The sequence below is a fragment of the Xiphophorus maculatus genome, chromosome 10 (assembly GCF_002775205.1).
Source record: "Xiphophorus maculatus strain JP 163 A chromosome 10, X_maculatus-5.0-male, whole genome shotgun sequence".
NCBI lineage: Eukaryota > Metazoa > Chordata > Actinopteri > Cyprinodontiformes > Poeciliidae > Xiphophorus > Xiphophorus maculatus.
In genome coordinates this window covers 22063247-22080216 of record NC_036452.1, presented here as the reverse complement: position 1 = coordinate 22080216, position 16970 = coordinate 22063247, and the positions used below count along the sequence as shown (strand labels likewise).

The 16970-nt window shown below is 39.8% G+C and overlaps 1 protein-coding gene across 1 annotated transcript in view; it reads right to left on the bottom strand.

The window, feature by feature from the left end:
• LOC102224771 (anthrax toxin receptor 1-like) overlaps window positions 1-16970 on the bottom strand; it is a 46574-nt gene that overhangs the window by 11571 nt on the left and 18033 nt on the right. The window contains exons 4-12 of the mRNA XM_014472756.2: window positions 15968-16049; window positions 15815-15845; window positions 15651-15724; window positions 15485-15553; window positions 14390-14470; window positions 13791-13851; window positions 11404-11502; window positions 10738-10807; window positions 4534-4612 (exon numbers count right to left, since the gene is read on the bottom strand). Of these exons, the coding sequence (XP_014328242.2) occupies window positions 4534-4612; window positions 10738-10807; window positions 11404-11502; window positions 13791-13851; window positions 14390-14470; window positions 15485-15553; window positions 15651-15724; window positions 15815-15845; window positions 15968-16049 (646 nt within the window). The remainder of the gene's footprint in view (window positions 1-4533; window positions 4613-10737; window positions 10808-11403; window positions 11503-13790; window positions 13852-14389; window positions 14471-15484; window positions 15554-15650; window positions 15725-15814; window positions 15846-15967; window positions 16050-16970) is intronic.

Sequence of the window (16970 nt, the reverse complement as noted above, 5' to 3'; positions counted from 1 at the left end):
AATTTGTTAGCAGCAAATGAAAGAAGGAAGACTGGAAGGAAGGATGAAATTCAAGAGGGATAGAAGGACGGGAACACAAAAGGAAAGTGTTAAACACCTCCAAGGAGAGCGTGCAGTCTTGGACATTTTCAACCTACCAAACAATAAAGTTCAGGAAAAAGACAGCAGCGGCGTGGGAAGAGCAGGGCAACAGGATATGAATTTAAATCCACACACAGAGGATTATTAGTTAATCTTTAATTATCTCTCCTTCAGCGATTCCTCGCCATGGCCTTGTTGAATTTTCAGTGACCCCAACATATTAATCAAGTGTTTGCATAAAGTCTGTTTCAGCTATTTTTAATCAGTAGATTTCTGACCTTAGTTATCTGCGATGTACATTTTAATATAAATGGATTATAATCTAATCATTCTAACTATGAGGATACTTTATTCTATGTATGTACAGTACTGTAAAAAAACATTTACTTACTTATCGATTTAAAAAGGATCAGTACAGTTGGACAAACGTAGGAAGGAATAAAATAAGGAAGGAACAAACTAAAGAAGGGCGGAATAACCAAATAAGTTGGTAAATTAGTGAATAAAGATGAAAGGATGGCAAGAAGGAAGAACATTTTACAAAAGGAAAGATGGAAGTAAGGACAAAAACACTAACAAGAAATGAAGGAGTACTACAGAAAAAATGAAGTTATAAAGGGAAGCAAATTAGGAAAGATGGAAACAAAGACAGAAATTTCAGCAGAAAGGTAGATAATTTGAGAAAGAAAGATAGCAATGAATGAATTGAAAGTATGAAGGTAATTAAAACAAAGTCAATGGAGAGATAAAGGAAGTGATTGAAAAGGTAAATTAGTGAATATATAAGTTAAAAGGAAGCCCGTAGGTTAGTAAACAGGTTAGGAAGCAATTAAAAAACTAAGTACAAATTGAATTAAATAGGTCAAGGAAGGCCAAGGGAATCAGACTGATTTGACTGTAACCTTGGTTGAGAGATAGAAAACAAGCTGGCCAATGAAGACCAGAACGTAGTTCACTTCCAAAAGAACTAACAACGATGCTACCAAGATCAGCAACAGTGGATTTAAAGTCCCAAAGCTCTGACATGAGGAGGAACAGAGGAGAGCACTTTCAGCCTCGTCACCGTAGCGATTGTGTTCTTTGTCTTGCTATCTGCGGTCGATCTAAATCATTTAAGTCTCCTAATATATCCATCTGTTAACATTTCTCTCTTTTTCTCTCGAGCCGGGCCTCCGCCAGCCAAACATGGTTTTCATTACAGACCGCAGATGAGGATCACATGTGGTTAGACTTTCCCCTATCTATCATACGAGGGGGGGAATGTTGAGGATTTATCTGAACTCAGCAGTGGGGCTGACTGTAGACAGCTCATCACAGGAACCAAATAAATATTTCTCAGAACCTAATCCCCTCCCCTCTGTCAACAAGCAGAGAGACCCTTAGAATGACTAAATTGTCTGATTAGAAAACTTGATAGTGTAATTTATTAGGTGACAGTAAATGGGACCATATCTGGATGTGTGCACATTTTTGTCATGGAGTATGGTATTACACATATGGGGCTGGTTGCAAAAAAATGAAACGATGAAATTTCAGTGGATCCCCATCTATTCGCGGTTCAGTAATCACGGATGTCTTCATAACTCCCAATTATTCATGTGAAATTTGCCTGTTTGCACATTTTTTCATAGAGCATTTTGTCACCTTTTTCAAATAATGGCCTATGTCATTTTTTCCAAAAAGTGATTCAGACAAAAAAAAAAAAAAACTCTTTGGAAAAATGACCTAGGCTATTATTTTAGTAAGGTGACAATATATAAAATATCTGAAAGAAAATGCAGCTTGGGAAGCTTACATACCTAGTTGCAATGTTAGTTGACATGCTACTGGCTGGCATTTTCAAAAGCAACCAATCCAGGAATGCCATTTATTTTTCTTGCCAATGATTGGCTGAAACCCCAAGAGCAGAGATGCTGTAGATATTAGCTTTTGTGGTACTGCCAAAACGTTTCTATGGCCTAGGCATGCTAGTTGTTAGCCTATCCAATGCTAACACCAATCTATCAGTGCTAACACCATCCTATCAACGCTAACGCCACTCTATTGATGCTAATACCAAGCTATCCAGTGCTAATGGACAGTAGAGGAAGCATAGGCAATCCAGTGGGTTTCCAGCCTAGACATGCTAGTCATGAACTTTTCCAAAGCTAACACAGCCTGTCATTAATCAGATCAGTAGCTAGCTTTGGAATACTTATAGCCTCCTGCGACAAGGAAGTAGCCACCATTGGGTGTGCTATAGTTTTAATTTTGGCGCTAATACAACACTATGTGTGGACTAATACATTTTAAGGTACAGTATATTTGGTGTGCGACTGTTTATAGTAGACAGTTATAAGTGTTTTTAGAGGGGGTGTGAAGAAATCACGGATTTTAGCTATCCGCTGGACATTTTTATTTGATTTCTTATGGGTCTTAAGCATATTTTAACTTTCCCCTACTGTCTAATTGTAATAGCATGCTAAGTTGGGGTGTATACATCATAAGCCACATAGTTTGCTCTCATGGTTTCTTGTCCCAGCTTTATGGATTGGGGCAGGAGGCCTTTAAAGGGGAATATTTCTTGTTGGTTAGATGGAATTTTCTGTTTCCATATGTCCCACCATATGTTTTTGTTTAGGTAAATTTGCTTTAAATTACTTTAAATGGAATGTCAACCCTTTTTCCCACTAACTGAGTAACAAACATTTGAACAGAAGTAAAGGATTCATCAGTCAGTGCCGTTATGGGACGTTTCCCTTTTACTCTTCAAAGAAAACGCATATTGTGGTATTGAACTTGCTTCTCTAAGTTTTTTTCTTTCCTTTGCTGGGGAGTCCAGTGGGTCTTTTTGAATGCATCATTGCTAGTAACAACACTTAAAAGGGAGGATGGAGAAGACAAATGGGTCATCCCTCAGACCAAAACACCAGACTTCTACGAAAGGAAGGGAGGGGAAAACATCATGTCCTGCCTCGCAAAAGAATCCATACTGAACATTTTTACACATCACAACCACAAGCTGCCATGTAGTTTATTATAACTTTATGTAGCATGAGATACACTGTTTTTTGAAATCTTTCTAGAAACACTGAAGCCCCTAAATAGAATCCAGTCAGTAAATATGGCCCAGTTGTGTCTGTGAATAAATATAGCTGTTCTTTGAAGGCTTCAGATGTTTGTTGGAGAATATTTAAGAAAGAGATGCAAGAAGAGGCCATAAAAACTCCAGTTTGGTAGACAGTAAACAAGTGGAAGACGATGTTCTAGTCAGAGGACAGTGAACGTTTTGGTCTACATGTACAAAAGCCTGAAATCTATCACTGGAGACTTGAGACAGGGGTAAACGTTCCCCTTCCAGCTGGACAATTGTTGTTAGGACCATGTTGGTACCAGTTCTGATTGGACCTGGGCTGTTTAAGTGGTACTCTGCAGAAAAGTCGCCATTATTTACAAGTTAAGTCTAAATAAATTAACCTTAATGTAGAAATAAATTTGGTGGATGCATAAACGGAGGAACTCCAAGCTCCTCAGCTTCTTCCAGTTCCAAGTTTGACTTCCGGAGGATTTATGAACTCATCCGCCCAGTGACAAGGTTAACTATTCTTAGAGGTGCATTCTCCTAACAATATTATAGGTATAACAAGTGAAAGATTTATTAAAGTACAAGCAGTCAGAGTGAAATCTGACTGCTTTTTTTTACTAAAATTTGTTTGATTCTAGTAAATGGTCAATCTGACTAGGCCATTGAAATTAGTCTGGTCAGAATGCCAGTCCCGTTTGTGTTTTTCACACTTCGAAAATTGAACAGATTGCTCACTTTAGTAAATGAATTTGACCTTCTCAGTGAGTTACAAAGGATGAGATGGTTTTTTTGTGCTTCATGACATAACAAACTGAAGAACTCTGAACCTTGAACTATTTTACTATGTATGTCAAGAGTCTGGCACGTGAAAAACAAGGTATTCATTGAAGTTGTACTTGTAAATGTTAGAGACTCACTGCTTTATGCTATGGCATATTCATCAAAAAGATGCAGCCCAAGGCCAAACTTCAGTCCAAACAAGAATGTACAGCAAGATTTTTCACTGATTTCTCAAAAGCGTTGTTTACAGAAACCTCCGTGTTCAGTCTGACTGAACCTTGAGGCATTTCGCATTAAAGAATATGCTGAATTTAAGCATGTAGAGATGTACTCTTCCATGTACTCCATCAAAAAAGGTGGTTAAAAAAGTACTGACTCAAGAGGGCAAAATATTAATGCCTCACACATTTTTCAGATTTTCTTTCAACTTCAAAAGTATTACTTTGTCTTGGTCTATCACAAAAAGCCCCAATAAACACAAATTTTGTGGTTGTAAAGCGGCAAAAAGTAAAAATAAAAAGCCCACACGTGTCCGGAAGACATGCTAAAAAAAACGTTCCCGTAAATTTCTGATTGAATTAAAAAAAAAAAGTTAAATAATTACTTACACACTCTGTGGTGGTGATGTGGACGTTGCTGCCGATGAAGGACAGACCGTCATTCATGCTCACTTGGAGATAAATCACCCTGAAACAGGACAACAAAAACACGCACCGAAATGAGCAAAGGCATCGATAATGTGTGAATATCACAATGTCGTCCACAGAAAGCGTAACTCAATCAGTTTCTTTCGCCAGAATGATGTCATTCAAAGTTGGCTTCACAGCAGAATCACGTCACCAAACACTTTGCTAGCTATGAGGGGAGATTGTAACTGTAACCAAAAGGTTCCAACCACAAGACTCAAGGGATAAGGAGCTGGAGGAGACAGACGTTTAACCCAACAGTAAATTACAATGACTAATCCTGCTCACTCCAGAATTTTCTTTTCAGTTTCCAGAATGTGTTGCTTTTGTCTGACTGTAGCTGCTGAAATCTCTAATCTCCCTTGAGGTCATATTGTTAGAAATTGTCCAACAAACGAGCAGCTTGACTTGTACTTACAGGCTCCATTTCACTCGTAATTGAGCTGGCTTTACCCAAACGAACCAGATACAGAAGTTTTCCACTTTGTTTAAGCAAGAAAGGAGAAAAAACCCCATCGAGGTGGTTGTAACTGGGTGAGCCAGCACAGTAAACACAAAGACATAGTAGTTTTAATAAACTGCAGTGGAAAGACCCGCCAGTGGAGGTTGCTTTTTGTTTCTCAGGGAATTACATCATCCAAACTCAACTTTCAATTATCCTTCAGTTTTTTCCCCCCAACAGACTCCCTTATCAAAACAAGCTTCTGTCTGCGCCCCACTTCTAACCTCATCTGTGTATCCAACATATCTCCCTGGATCATCCCACCCTCCGCCTCTAACATTGGAGAACAATTCGCAGAACTGCCCCATCTCTGGGGCTTTTTGTGGTTTCATTCCTGAAAATGGGGACGAACGGGGGTCAGGCGAACAGAAAGAAGCAAAACCTTCAATCTGTCTCGCATATTTGTCTGAGTCCATAAAGACAAGATGCCAGATGATCATTCAATAAAAAATAAAAAAAATCCAAAATTGTTCAAATGAAAAAATTCCAAGAGATGATAGAGCAGCCAGAGAAACCTTGAAGTCAGAATTAAAGGATGTGGAGGGGAAAAAACAACAACAACGTGGTGGGGAGGAAACGTAGAGTATGGTCACAGACAGCTGTTTCACAAGGAAGTGAAGCAGACAGCTGTCCGAACAGCAGCTGATGCAGCACTGCTGTTTCATTTACCTCTAATTATTGTGGCCAACTAAACCCAGAACCTTAACCCCAACCCCAACCTCACACATAAATCCCCTCCCAATTCCCACCCAACCAAGGCCTGTCAGTTCATAGCAGGTGTGAAAAACCTTGTAATGACTTCATCTTTTGTTCCTGCAGCACAGTGTCACACTGGAAATTTTATTTTAGTACATTTATTTAGTGTGGGACAAAAAAAATAAATCATATTAAGAAACAGCAGTTGTTAACTATATCACTGGGGCATAACCACTTTTTTCCCAACTGTAAAGCATACAGGGCCCGTATCACCAATACTGATACCGATACTTCTTATTTACGTTTGATATGTCATCAAACTTCTGATCTTTATGTGTTTTTGTAGTTTTACTTAGAATTGATTTTTTTTTGTTAAAACCTAAGACAGAATTTGGACAAAATTTATGTGTCTACAAAATACTTTAACACCATATTAATTTTTCTGCCCATTGTTTCTAAATAAACTAAGAGGAGAAAAATGGTCGTCTGAGAGCAAATCAAAACAAATCTTTTTTGAGATAGAGTTGACAAACTGCAAAACAAAAATAAAACATTTGATGAGGAAATCTTGCTAGCATCGATCCGATACTGATATTGACTAGGTATCGATATTATTGATATTTGTGGATTGATCTGCCAGCCTCCCATATTTTCATTCTTTGATGCGTTTGTTCCAGAAAAACTCTGCTGGTCCGTATGCTGATTTTTAAAAATTTTTTTATGGTTGTTATTCAAACTTAAATGCCACTTCTATTGGATGTAACGATGAAGAGGCCCTGAAATGACCCAGATACGCAGAACAACATGCGACATCACATGCAGCAGTAAACACGGATGCTACAAATGTCAGTGTGTGAACATCAGTTACGGAGTTGTCGTGCAGTTGGATTCTTTCTCATCTGCTTTTAACTTCCGATCTCGCCAGTCTGTCACACTTTATTACATGGAAGTCGGAAAAAATGCAACACGGCTGTTCAGAATGCGGTTGCTTTGAAAAACATTAGATATGTATTCAATTTAGGACCAAAGGTCTGGATATGATTAAAACAAAATCTGATTTGTGCTGTTCAAACGGTCATAAATAATTGGACGATATGGACAAAAACAAAGTAACCTTTCTTTGCAATGTGAAATTAAGAGTTTGGCATCACTCCCATGGAATTGGTTAGCTTGTAGAGCACATCTAATGGTTGCTATGGAAACGTGTTTACTCCCAAGATTTTGACTTTTATTTATTTTTTTCTAACATGAAGCCTAGGCGCAAATTCAAACTGGAAGACTCTTTTATCCCCACCGGGACCCGTTAATTGAAGCGACCTGCCCACAATCGTCGACCTATCAACGCCGGACCAAGCCACGTCACGTCCAATCACCGACCAAGTCCCAGCTGATAAGGACCTTCATTCATGGTGTCCTTCGCTCTCCAGCCGAGCTCAACCCACCACCACCCCTTCTCCTCCATTCGCCCGGTCCTGAGGCCCGCACCCTTCTTCAACCTCCACCACCAGTGCCGGGCCCCGGGGGATGACATTCCTAACAGCCTCAGGATGCTCATCTGAAGCCTATCGCTAACGCTGCGATAACCGTTATCCCCAGCCAGGGCCCGAGCGCCAAAGACTTTAAATTCTGTTTGTCAATAAACTCTTCTAATTGTCTTCTCATCTCCGTCTGAGTCTCTCCAGATTGAATTTCCTTTCCATCCTCACTGTGTGCTGGTGACCTGTGGCTAAAGAAAATAAAACTCTATATCCTCTAATATTTCTACCACAGGGAAACAGAAAGTCAAGGATTATTTATTAAATTCTAAATAATCTAAACAAATAAGGATTCTTTATTTATTTGGAAGAGTTTTTAAATTTTTTTTTTTAGGAAAATCCAATTTTATTGACCTTCAGCATTTAATGAATTTAACTTTTTAAGTGAAATTGTTTCTCTCTGAATAGCAGCATTCAAATGAAAAATTACATTTTCAAAATTTCTCAATGCGAGTTACTTTACTACTACTACTTCATATTTTACCTTCTGCCAATAAGTGCAGAAGGTAAAATATGAATAAGCTGTAATTTTGCGACAATTATCCGTGCACTTAATCATCAACATGTCCTTCCGTGATACAAAGTTTTTATGACATTAATTGGTTGGTGAGTCATACATTTTTAAAATTATTAAGCATTTATATAGATAAACACGTTAGACATTAAGTGAAACAATTTCCTAATTCTGGCTTAGGGTGACCTCTAGGTTTGGCTTCTATAAATGTAAAGAACCAATCCTGAGTTTTTCCCCCCAGCTCTCCTGCCGAGAGCCTTGCATGCTACCAACATGTGGTCCCACACATGAAAGACCTGGCTAGCTGCTGCATGGCTTTGATCAGGCAAACCCAGACAAAGAGACAGCTGAATGAGAATAAAAAGCCTTTTGGAGGGCGGGGGGATTTAAAAAAAAAAAAGGTTCATCTGTAGCTGAGACCATAAAAGGAGACAGTCAAAAAGAAAAAGGACAGACGGGCAGAAAGATGAGAGAATCCTCCACACAGGTAGTGAAACAGCGGATTAGCTCAGAATCGTCAAACCCTTCGCTGTCTGATTTCCGAATGCTAGCCCGAAGATCGTTTGTTTTACCCCGACTGCTGCAGGAGAATAAACGTGCGGAATTTGTAGCAAAAAGGAATGATTTAAGTTTAAAGTATGTGGAGGGAGAGAAACTGGCCATCTCTCCTCCCCCCTGGTTTCCCTCTGTGTTTATAAAATCTTTAACACCGTCCACTCAGCCTCGTATTCTGTGGACCTGAGCTCTTTTCTTCCCATAAAGACTTGGGTCAGAGAGGTTTGCGGATAGTTGATGTTGGAACACGGTTGGGGTCTAAATGAGAGCACAGAAATGTGATGTAGGAGCAAATCTGGTCGCTGCGTAGTTTGCACTGTGCAAACAAATTCCTTCCTGTTGAACGTTTTCGTTAAAACCCAAAAAGTTCAGCGTGTTTTATTACGATTTTATGTGATGGAGGAACAAAAAGAAGCGGAAGGAAAATGATCCAATTGCCAGTGAGTTAGGCTTCCTTCGGCTTTGGTCACTTCTATGAACAGCAGTGTTCAAGTCTTGCCACAGATTCTTGATTGGATTCAGGTCTGGTCTTTGATTAGGCCACTGAAAAACATGACTATGCTTTGATCAAAACCATTTACTGTGTGTCTTAGTTCACAGTCCAATAAAAGGCAAACCTACTCCTTGTTCTTTTTCAGCTTTGGGTTTTCTTCCAGGGTTATGGTGCAGTTTCAGTGCCAAAATTAAGACTATAGTGCACCCAGCAGGGACTGCTTCCTTGTCGAAGGAGGTTATATCCATTCAAAGCTGACTACTGACCTGATTAATGATAAGGCCGACAACGGTAACTGAGCAGCTGGTGCTGTCAAATGAGAAGGAGACTACTTACTTACATTAGCTTTGAAGCTTTGACTAACATGCCGAGGCTGGTCACCTTCTAGATTGCCTTGTTCCTCTGCCGGTCATTAGCATGGATAGACTAGCATTAGCATAGGAGTTGCTGGGGTTAACCTTTGTAAGGCTGGTAACTAGCATGCCTGGTCACCCAGGACTAGTATTTTCTTCCTTAATAGAAACTTTACCAAGAAAAATGGTCGGCACACAACATCTGTAAGCGTCATAAAATAGATTTATTTTTGATTTTATTTCGACTGACTTCTGCCCAAAAGAACTGGCGAGAAGTCAGTCGAGACATTTCGTGTTTTTTTTCGTTTGTCAGAGTTTACGGTAATCCAATGTGGCACCAAGCATAAACATGCCGTATAATATGGAGATGAAGTTGGCTTCTGATTTGGCAGATGGCTACAGGACGGTTCCTCCTTTCTTTTTATTATTTTTATGAATCTAAACATGGTACAATCACAACAGAATATGTTCAACAACAAAATAACTGTTCAAATGTAACATGTATAAAAGAATAAATTAATCTAATCTAAAAATTTGCAGGGCATATTGCACGCAACATAATATTCAGAGAACAATAAACAATGTCTTTAGATGCTATTTGTCCACTGGTATTCTTTAACAAGCAGCTGGAGTCATACTGAGTGTAATCACACACAGTTGGACTCAGCTGGCAGGTAGTTGAACGGGATTTTATTCTTTTGAAAACAAATGCATGCCACACTTTCAGTGGGTTTCACAGAAGTACTCAATAAAATACTCTGAAGTTGTGATTGCAGTTTGGTATCAGATCCAACATGATTTTTTTTAAAGAGTCCTAATGTAATATTCTCAAGCAACAGACGTGTTCAAGGAGTTATAGCTGGTTGGTCGCTCTTGGAGCGCCAAAAGCTCTTGGAAAAAAACACCCCCCGGTTTAAATATGGCGCCTCCCTTTCACTTTCTAGTTCCTTGAGGAAATGATTTGCTCTTTAGCTGGCAAATGGCCTCACAGACTTGGCTCTTTACAAATACCACGCTGAGTGTTTAAGAGTTCTTTTCTTGGCTGGAAAAGTCAGCGACTGCCGCGACTTTTTCTGCCCAAAAGAACTGGCGAGAAGTCAGTCGAGACATTTCGTGAGATTTGCAAGTTCTGTCGTCCAGATCAACTGGTTCCTGTCGGTGCCACACAAAGAGGAATCTGCTCTCGTTTTTTTACTGATCAGGACAAACGCACGAAGGCTTCGCCCCCGGCGTGAGCTGGTACAGCTGCACCGCCTTTTATATTTTCCTAGAACTATTCTAGGAACTAGAGAATAGGAGTATGACTTCAGATAGGGATCATAAAAACAGCTAATGTATGGCAGATTTCTGATGCATGTGAACACTTCCACATGTTCCCCTGGCTTTATATAAGGAGTGCAGTCTGCATAAAGCAATCTGTCTAAGAAATGCAAGCTGTAAGAGTTCATGAAGCTATAAAAAGAGAAAGAGACACCTACTTTCCAACCTCATCGATGACAGGAGCTGGACATAGTAAGATTGTGTTTTCTACACCAGCAGGCTTTTCATCTGAAGGGCAGAAACACAAAAAGAAATTAGTCTCCTGCAAAGGTATTCACACGCATTGAACGTATTCACATTACAACCACAAATGGGTCGTAAAGGAGCATGAAGCTGCCACCACCATGTTTTACAGTAGGAGTTATTAGGTGTTGAAGGTGATGTGCAGTGTGCCTCTGCAGCTCCTCCTGAGTTACTGGTCACAGCTGTTGCTATGTCTTGATAGGTTTTCTCTTGCAGTATACTCTGTTTACTAAGTAGGTGACTTCTGAAGGCAACTGCTCGCACTTTATTTAGGGCTATGAGAGTAAAAGGGGCTGAATACAAATACATGTCGGTCTAACACATAAAATCCACTCAATTCTGTGGTTATAATGTAACCAAAAGTTAAATATCTCCATCGCCGTGCCTTACGTTTTTGAAAGACGAGAATGTTGTCTTGTAAATGTAGATCAATGTAACCGTTTTATTTTCAGTACTGTCCCTTTTGCTACTCAGTGATATAGAAATTGACGGATATATTGTAGAAAACCAGCTGAACTTTGTTACTGACAGTTCTGTTTATTAAAAATACCCAAAAAAAACAACAAGCCCAGTCTACTCACTGACTGTGATGGTATCGTTGATTTTGAAGCTGCAGAGCACCTGGTCGATGTTTCTTGCGTGGAGGAATCCGTTTCCTCTCACCACGACTTGAAATGTCTCTGGTTGCACAAACAACACGTTTGTCATTTTTATATATGAAAGATTTCACAAAATATGGCTCACTAAGGTAGACACAAATAAACAACCAGCAACCAGTAACACGGCAAGCATTATTCAAGGAGAGCCCTTGTGATCCTCTATGGTCAAAAAGGCAAAAGCAAACGCGTTGCTGACAACCAGGACAGGACGACGGGTACTGATGAGCTCTGATCGTGGCTGAAATCCTGAGCTACGAAGCCCAATTTACCACCCTGATGAACTCGTCTTGAAGACCAAAGCTTTAATGTTTGAGAGGAGTTTAAAAAGGCGAGTAAAACTCCTGTATCTACAACCTTAAGGGCGTTAAAACCCCCCATTATTTACTTAAACAGTAGCTTATGGATGGCTAAGTATGGATAGAAAATAGCAAAGAATCTTAATGAACCACACACACGCTTTTTATCCAGTAGTAAAGGAGCTAGAGGCTAATGTGGCTGATAGTAAAACGACTAAACGTTAACAAACGGTGTACCCAGCCAATTGTAGCAGCTAATCTGAACCATCTGCAGCCTTCCCTGCTGTCAGTAGTAGACCACCAGAATGATGCAACGTTACCCTGAACAGGGCTGCTGTGGAACACATTAGCATGGAATAAATCCTTGTTTTGGGCTGTAAAAAGCATTGTTTACATTTTAAGAACAGCATTTTCTGAAGTGGACTGCTGTTTGCATTGTAAGAACTGCTGTAGTAAAAAAAACAAACCCTGATAAAGGGCCGATTGCCTGAGAATCCATGATGCCAAAACCAGAGTGCTAATCCAAAATTAGTTGCCGTTTAGTTCTTGACTGTTTGCTAAAATATCTCTGCAGAGGGAGAAATCATACACCGGAGAACATGCAAAGTGCAAAATTAGTGGCACAACCATTTGTCCTCCCCTTTCCCAAATGGAGAATCGGTTTACAATCTAGTGGCAAATGACAAACTGTTGAATGTTTCTATAGAAAGTCACATCATATTGACTTTCTATCATCAGAGAGGATGGGCTGAAAATCTGTTGACTGGAAGACCGTGGCCGTCTGCAACGCAATTTGACTGGGGATGAGCTGTGTGAATACAACAAAACAACATTCCTCAAAACCACTTTAGCGTTTCCAGATAACAGTACTGAAAATATCGTCATACTTTTACTGGTTGTATTTCTTTCGTCTTTGTCAGAGAAAACCCTTCGTACAAAGATGCGATATAACAAGCTGCACCGAGTGTCATGTTGGAAATTTTACTATCGTGACTACCCTATTATGTAGACATACTCAGGGTTTCCCCTGGTGTATTATAAGCCTGGCGGGCCTCCAGGCTTTACTCTTGCCCCCACCAGGCTAAGCATTGCTTGTTTATTTAAGTCTGTTTAAAATTTTTGCATTTTTAAAGATTTTATAGTTGGTGTTAAGGTATTAATCTTTCAATAACACATAATTATCAAGTGATATTTTCAAACTTCCTGTCAACTTTAAACATTTTTCAACTCAAAAACCCGACGGGCTGCTGGATGAATAACTGTTCAGCACCCAACCTCCGGGCGTAGCAAGTTTTCTGGGGAAATTTTGCATATTATATTTTTATGACCATATTGGAGGAGGAATGACAAAAATAGTAACAGAATGAATGAAGCAAGGAAAATAGGCATGTTTTCTTAGAGAAGAAGGGCAAATCACACGTCATCCAGTATTACAATGTCAAAGGAAGCTACCATTATGGGACGGGAATGGAAATAAATACCCCTTGGCTAATTATTAAATGGTTTGGTGATTCCCTGTTTCATGGAATACAAAATGGAAGCAAATCCAAAAAACAGACAGCTCCTCTGCTTTTACCCTTACACATATCATTAACCCCGGTTTTCAGCTGTTCATTCAAGCTATTTATTATCCGACTTATTTTTCAATAATGGTTATACGCTCTCTCCATTGGTATTACGCTAAAGGATGTCTACTGTACATTTCATCTCCAGTTAATCTCCTGTAACTACAGCGCTGTTCTCACGGTCATTTCATTTAATGTGACCCAGTGATGTTACTCCCGCTGCAGTGGCCCATCACAGCAGATTTCCGGTAAGTGACCCATCAGGCTGCATGTGGTCATTTTTCAGTCTGGGATAGTCATAAAAGAAGGAAGCCAAACCAAAATGCTTCCTATTGAAATGAACGTAGTTCATGGGTGAATTCAATGATGGCATTTGTCTCAAAGACTCAAGAGAGACCCATTTATTGTGTGTATGCCTTTCTGAGAGTGTGTTTTTCCAATTACCCACCTCCTGCGCACACACTCGACGGTTCTGCTGCCAATATTTCAATACAGGATTTCTTGATAATCTGAAAAAGTAAAGGCAGCAGTGATTTAGGAACACACAAAATAATTGCAACGTGCTCGCAAAATTTAATGGCTTTTATAGAGTTCTTGAAAATTGCTTTGGCACTACAGTAAAATTTGTCATGTCTCGAGTCTCCAAAGCCCTGGGTGGGGGGTGGCGGTCAAAGCCAAATCACCTCCTTAAGATGTTGCCAACCTACATCAGGCTCCAGTGTTTCCTGAGGGAGCCCAAAAGATTCACCACCCCCAGAAACTGTTCCTCTGCTCCTTAGGGTGACCCAGACGGCATCTCCTCCACTAGTGAGTGTTCTTGTATGTCTATAGGGGCACCAGGAGGGTTTGCCTTCATCTTTGACTGTTCTTGTACCCCTAGAGGGTTTGCCACCACCAGAGACTGTTCCTCTGTTCCTTAGGGTGACCAAGGAGGTTTCAACTTCTCCACTGACTGTTTTTTTTTACCCCCACCCCCTAACTGTCTGAATTCTCAGTTTCACAGTTGGACGTACAGTAGACTTTTACAGTGGAAAGGAGTCAAGTTACCGAGTCGATGACCCCCCGAAGGGCAAGGAACCCTCCTAGCACAGGAAACACATGCTCTATGGTGTCCGCAATGGTGGCCAGCTAGAGTTGGTGAGAGAGAGAAAGACAAAAAAAGAGCATGCAAAGAGGAAAGCATGAACAAATTAAGAAAATTACGTTTTAAGAAAAAAAAAGTTTCAAAAATAGACACTCACTCAGAAAATCAATATTTATAACAAACCTACACTGAACATCGATGCAGTATGTACAGATCTCACTGATTTACTACTGTTTATCATTACAAGGAGCTACTGTATAGCAACAATTGTACCTATATCTTCAAAACCATAAATTACTGTATCAAAACTGAATTTATGGTCTTAAGTCCATCACTGTCTGGATCTCTTTCAACTATTGAAATAAATTTGCGCCTATTGTTGGAACTTGTGCTTTTATTTGCAAACAATACTGTATTATGTAATAATGGTTGGCGGTTATGAATTCTTTTCTTATTTAGAGGCACAAAAAAAAATCTAACTTGTACTAAACTTAGAACATCTGAGAAGATTTGGGAAATTTTCCCTTTCTTTTCATTTTTATTTAAGCAACTGCTGCAAATCTAGGGTCAATAAATCATCGTAGCTACCGTTCTCAGTGGAAAGTCGTATTAGTTGAAACTACTTCTTAGCGCAGTGCTGGCTGAGAAGTAGGAGGCAATAAAAGCACCCCACGTGCCATAAAAGACTTTTTCAAGCATCGAAAGACATCGTTAAGAAAAACTCAGGAAAACAGACAACTTTCAAGCCCAAAAACACATTTCTCAAGTAATTTATTTTAATCTACCTTCATCTGTATTGAACTTTTTTTTTTTCCAACTTATGAAGTGCTGAGTCTATAGAGCTGATTGTACAGTTCCTACCACTTCAGTGGCTGGTATGGGTTCGTTTTGGCCAATGATGCATTAAGTCCACCTGGTTGAGACCATGCTTGTGGGAAATGTGCCTGGGTTTGGACTGCTAAGGGAGGCTTGGACCCCTTCACAACTGCTTGCTATTCTAATTTTCTTTTTATGTTAGAGTCACTTTATTGGAGGGCCTTGTCTTACAACTTCCTTACCTGTGTTTCATTAAAGTCTTTGACACCAACACAGTACACGATCGCTCCCAGACGTCTGGCTTCCTCTGCCTATCGGTAGAGTACAGATAAAAAGTCATGTGAGGACAGAACTCCTGAGCTCTTGATTGAAGATAGCTGGATATTAGATGGAGTACGGATGTCTAACCTGCTGTTGTGCATCGAAGAGCTGCTGCTCTTGCAGGTCACCATCTGTCAGAGCGATGATCACACTGGCTGTCCCTGAAAGATACATAAGCAAAAAGCCATAACTTTAAGATTCAAAGTAAACTGCAGAAATGTATGATGACACTGAAGACGTCAGCTACTCACCAAAGTTTTCCTTGCGTATCTGGTCGTTTGCCTTTAAGCAGACAGACATGTTCTTTGTTAGAGGAGAATTTAGCAGGCAGTCCTAAAAAGCTTTTAATTTGTCCTGAATTAATTATTGTGTGTTTTAATGTGTGTGTTACAATGCCTGCGTACCCTCTGCAGCCCCAGGTCCATCAGAGTATCCCCACCAGGTTTCTCTTTCTTCAGAGCATTCAGGCCCTTTTGGATATTTACTCTGTAGAGCAGAAAAACAGCTGGGGTCAAATAGTGAAGATTATAATATACTTTTTCTGTGAAATAGTTAAATATTCTCCTTTTTTTTGCCTGCAATTTCTTGCTTTAGCATCTAGGCATCATTTAAATTTCATTTTGGAAATGATGATGAAATGAGGTTTTTAGTCTAGATTTAAAGGAAGTCAGTGTTTCAGCTGTTTTACACTTTTCTGGAAATTTGTTCCAAATTTGTGGTGCATAGATGCTGAAATCTGTTTCTCGTCGTTTGGTTCTGGTTCTGGGGATGCAGAGCAGAACCAGAACCGGAAGACCTGAGAGGTCTGGAAGGTTGATCCAAAAACAGCAGATCTTTAATGTATTGTGGTGCGAAGCCGTTCAGTGGTTTATAAACTAACAACAGTATTTTAAAGTCTAGTCTTTGAGCTACAGGGAGCCAGTGGAGGGACTTTAAGTACAGTAACGAAGTACTTGTACTTCGTTACTTCCCACCACTGCTAGCAAGATAGACAAAAATAAATCCATTTAAATTTCGAGTGTGGCACACATGTGGCACATGTTAAAGCATGTAACAGCTTTAGTGCTTTAAGCTTCACTAGCAGCAAACTTTGTAGAAAAATATGTTTTCCCAAAAAAAAAATCAAATAGACCTTTAAAGGCTCACATAAAAACGGACCAGATGTGATTTTGGAGCTGATGGTGGAGTTTTACCGTAGAGGAAATACAGCATGATTTTTGACTGGCAAGTTTAACCACTGGCTTGCTGTAATATTACTTCAGCCTCTTTGTGCATTTCGATGTTTTAACAGCCTGGACGAGTTCACCGCAAACACTGCACGGGTCGAGGGATAGGCACAGACTGTCCACACAAACTGGGGACAATGAAGGAACTTGGGAGTGAAATCTGTCATCAATCTGTCATCTG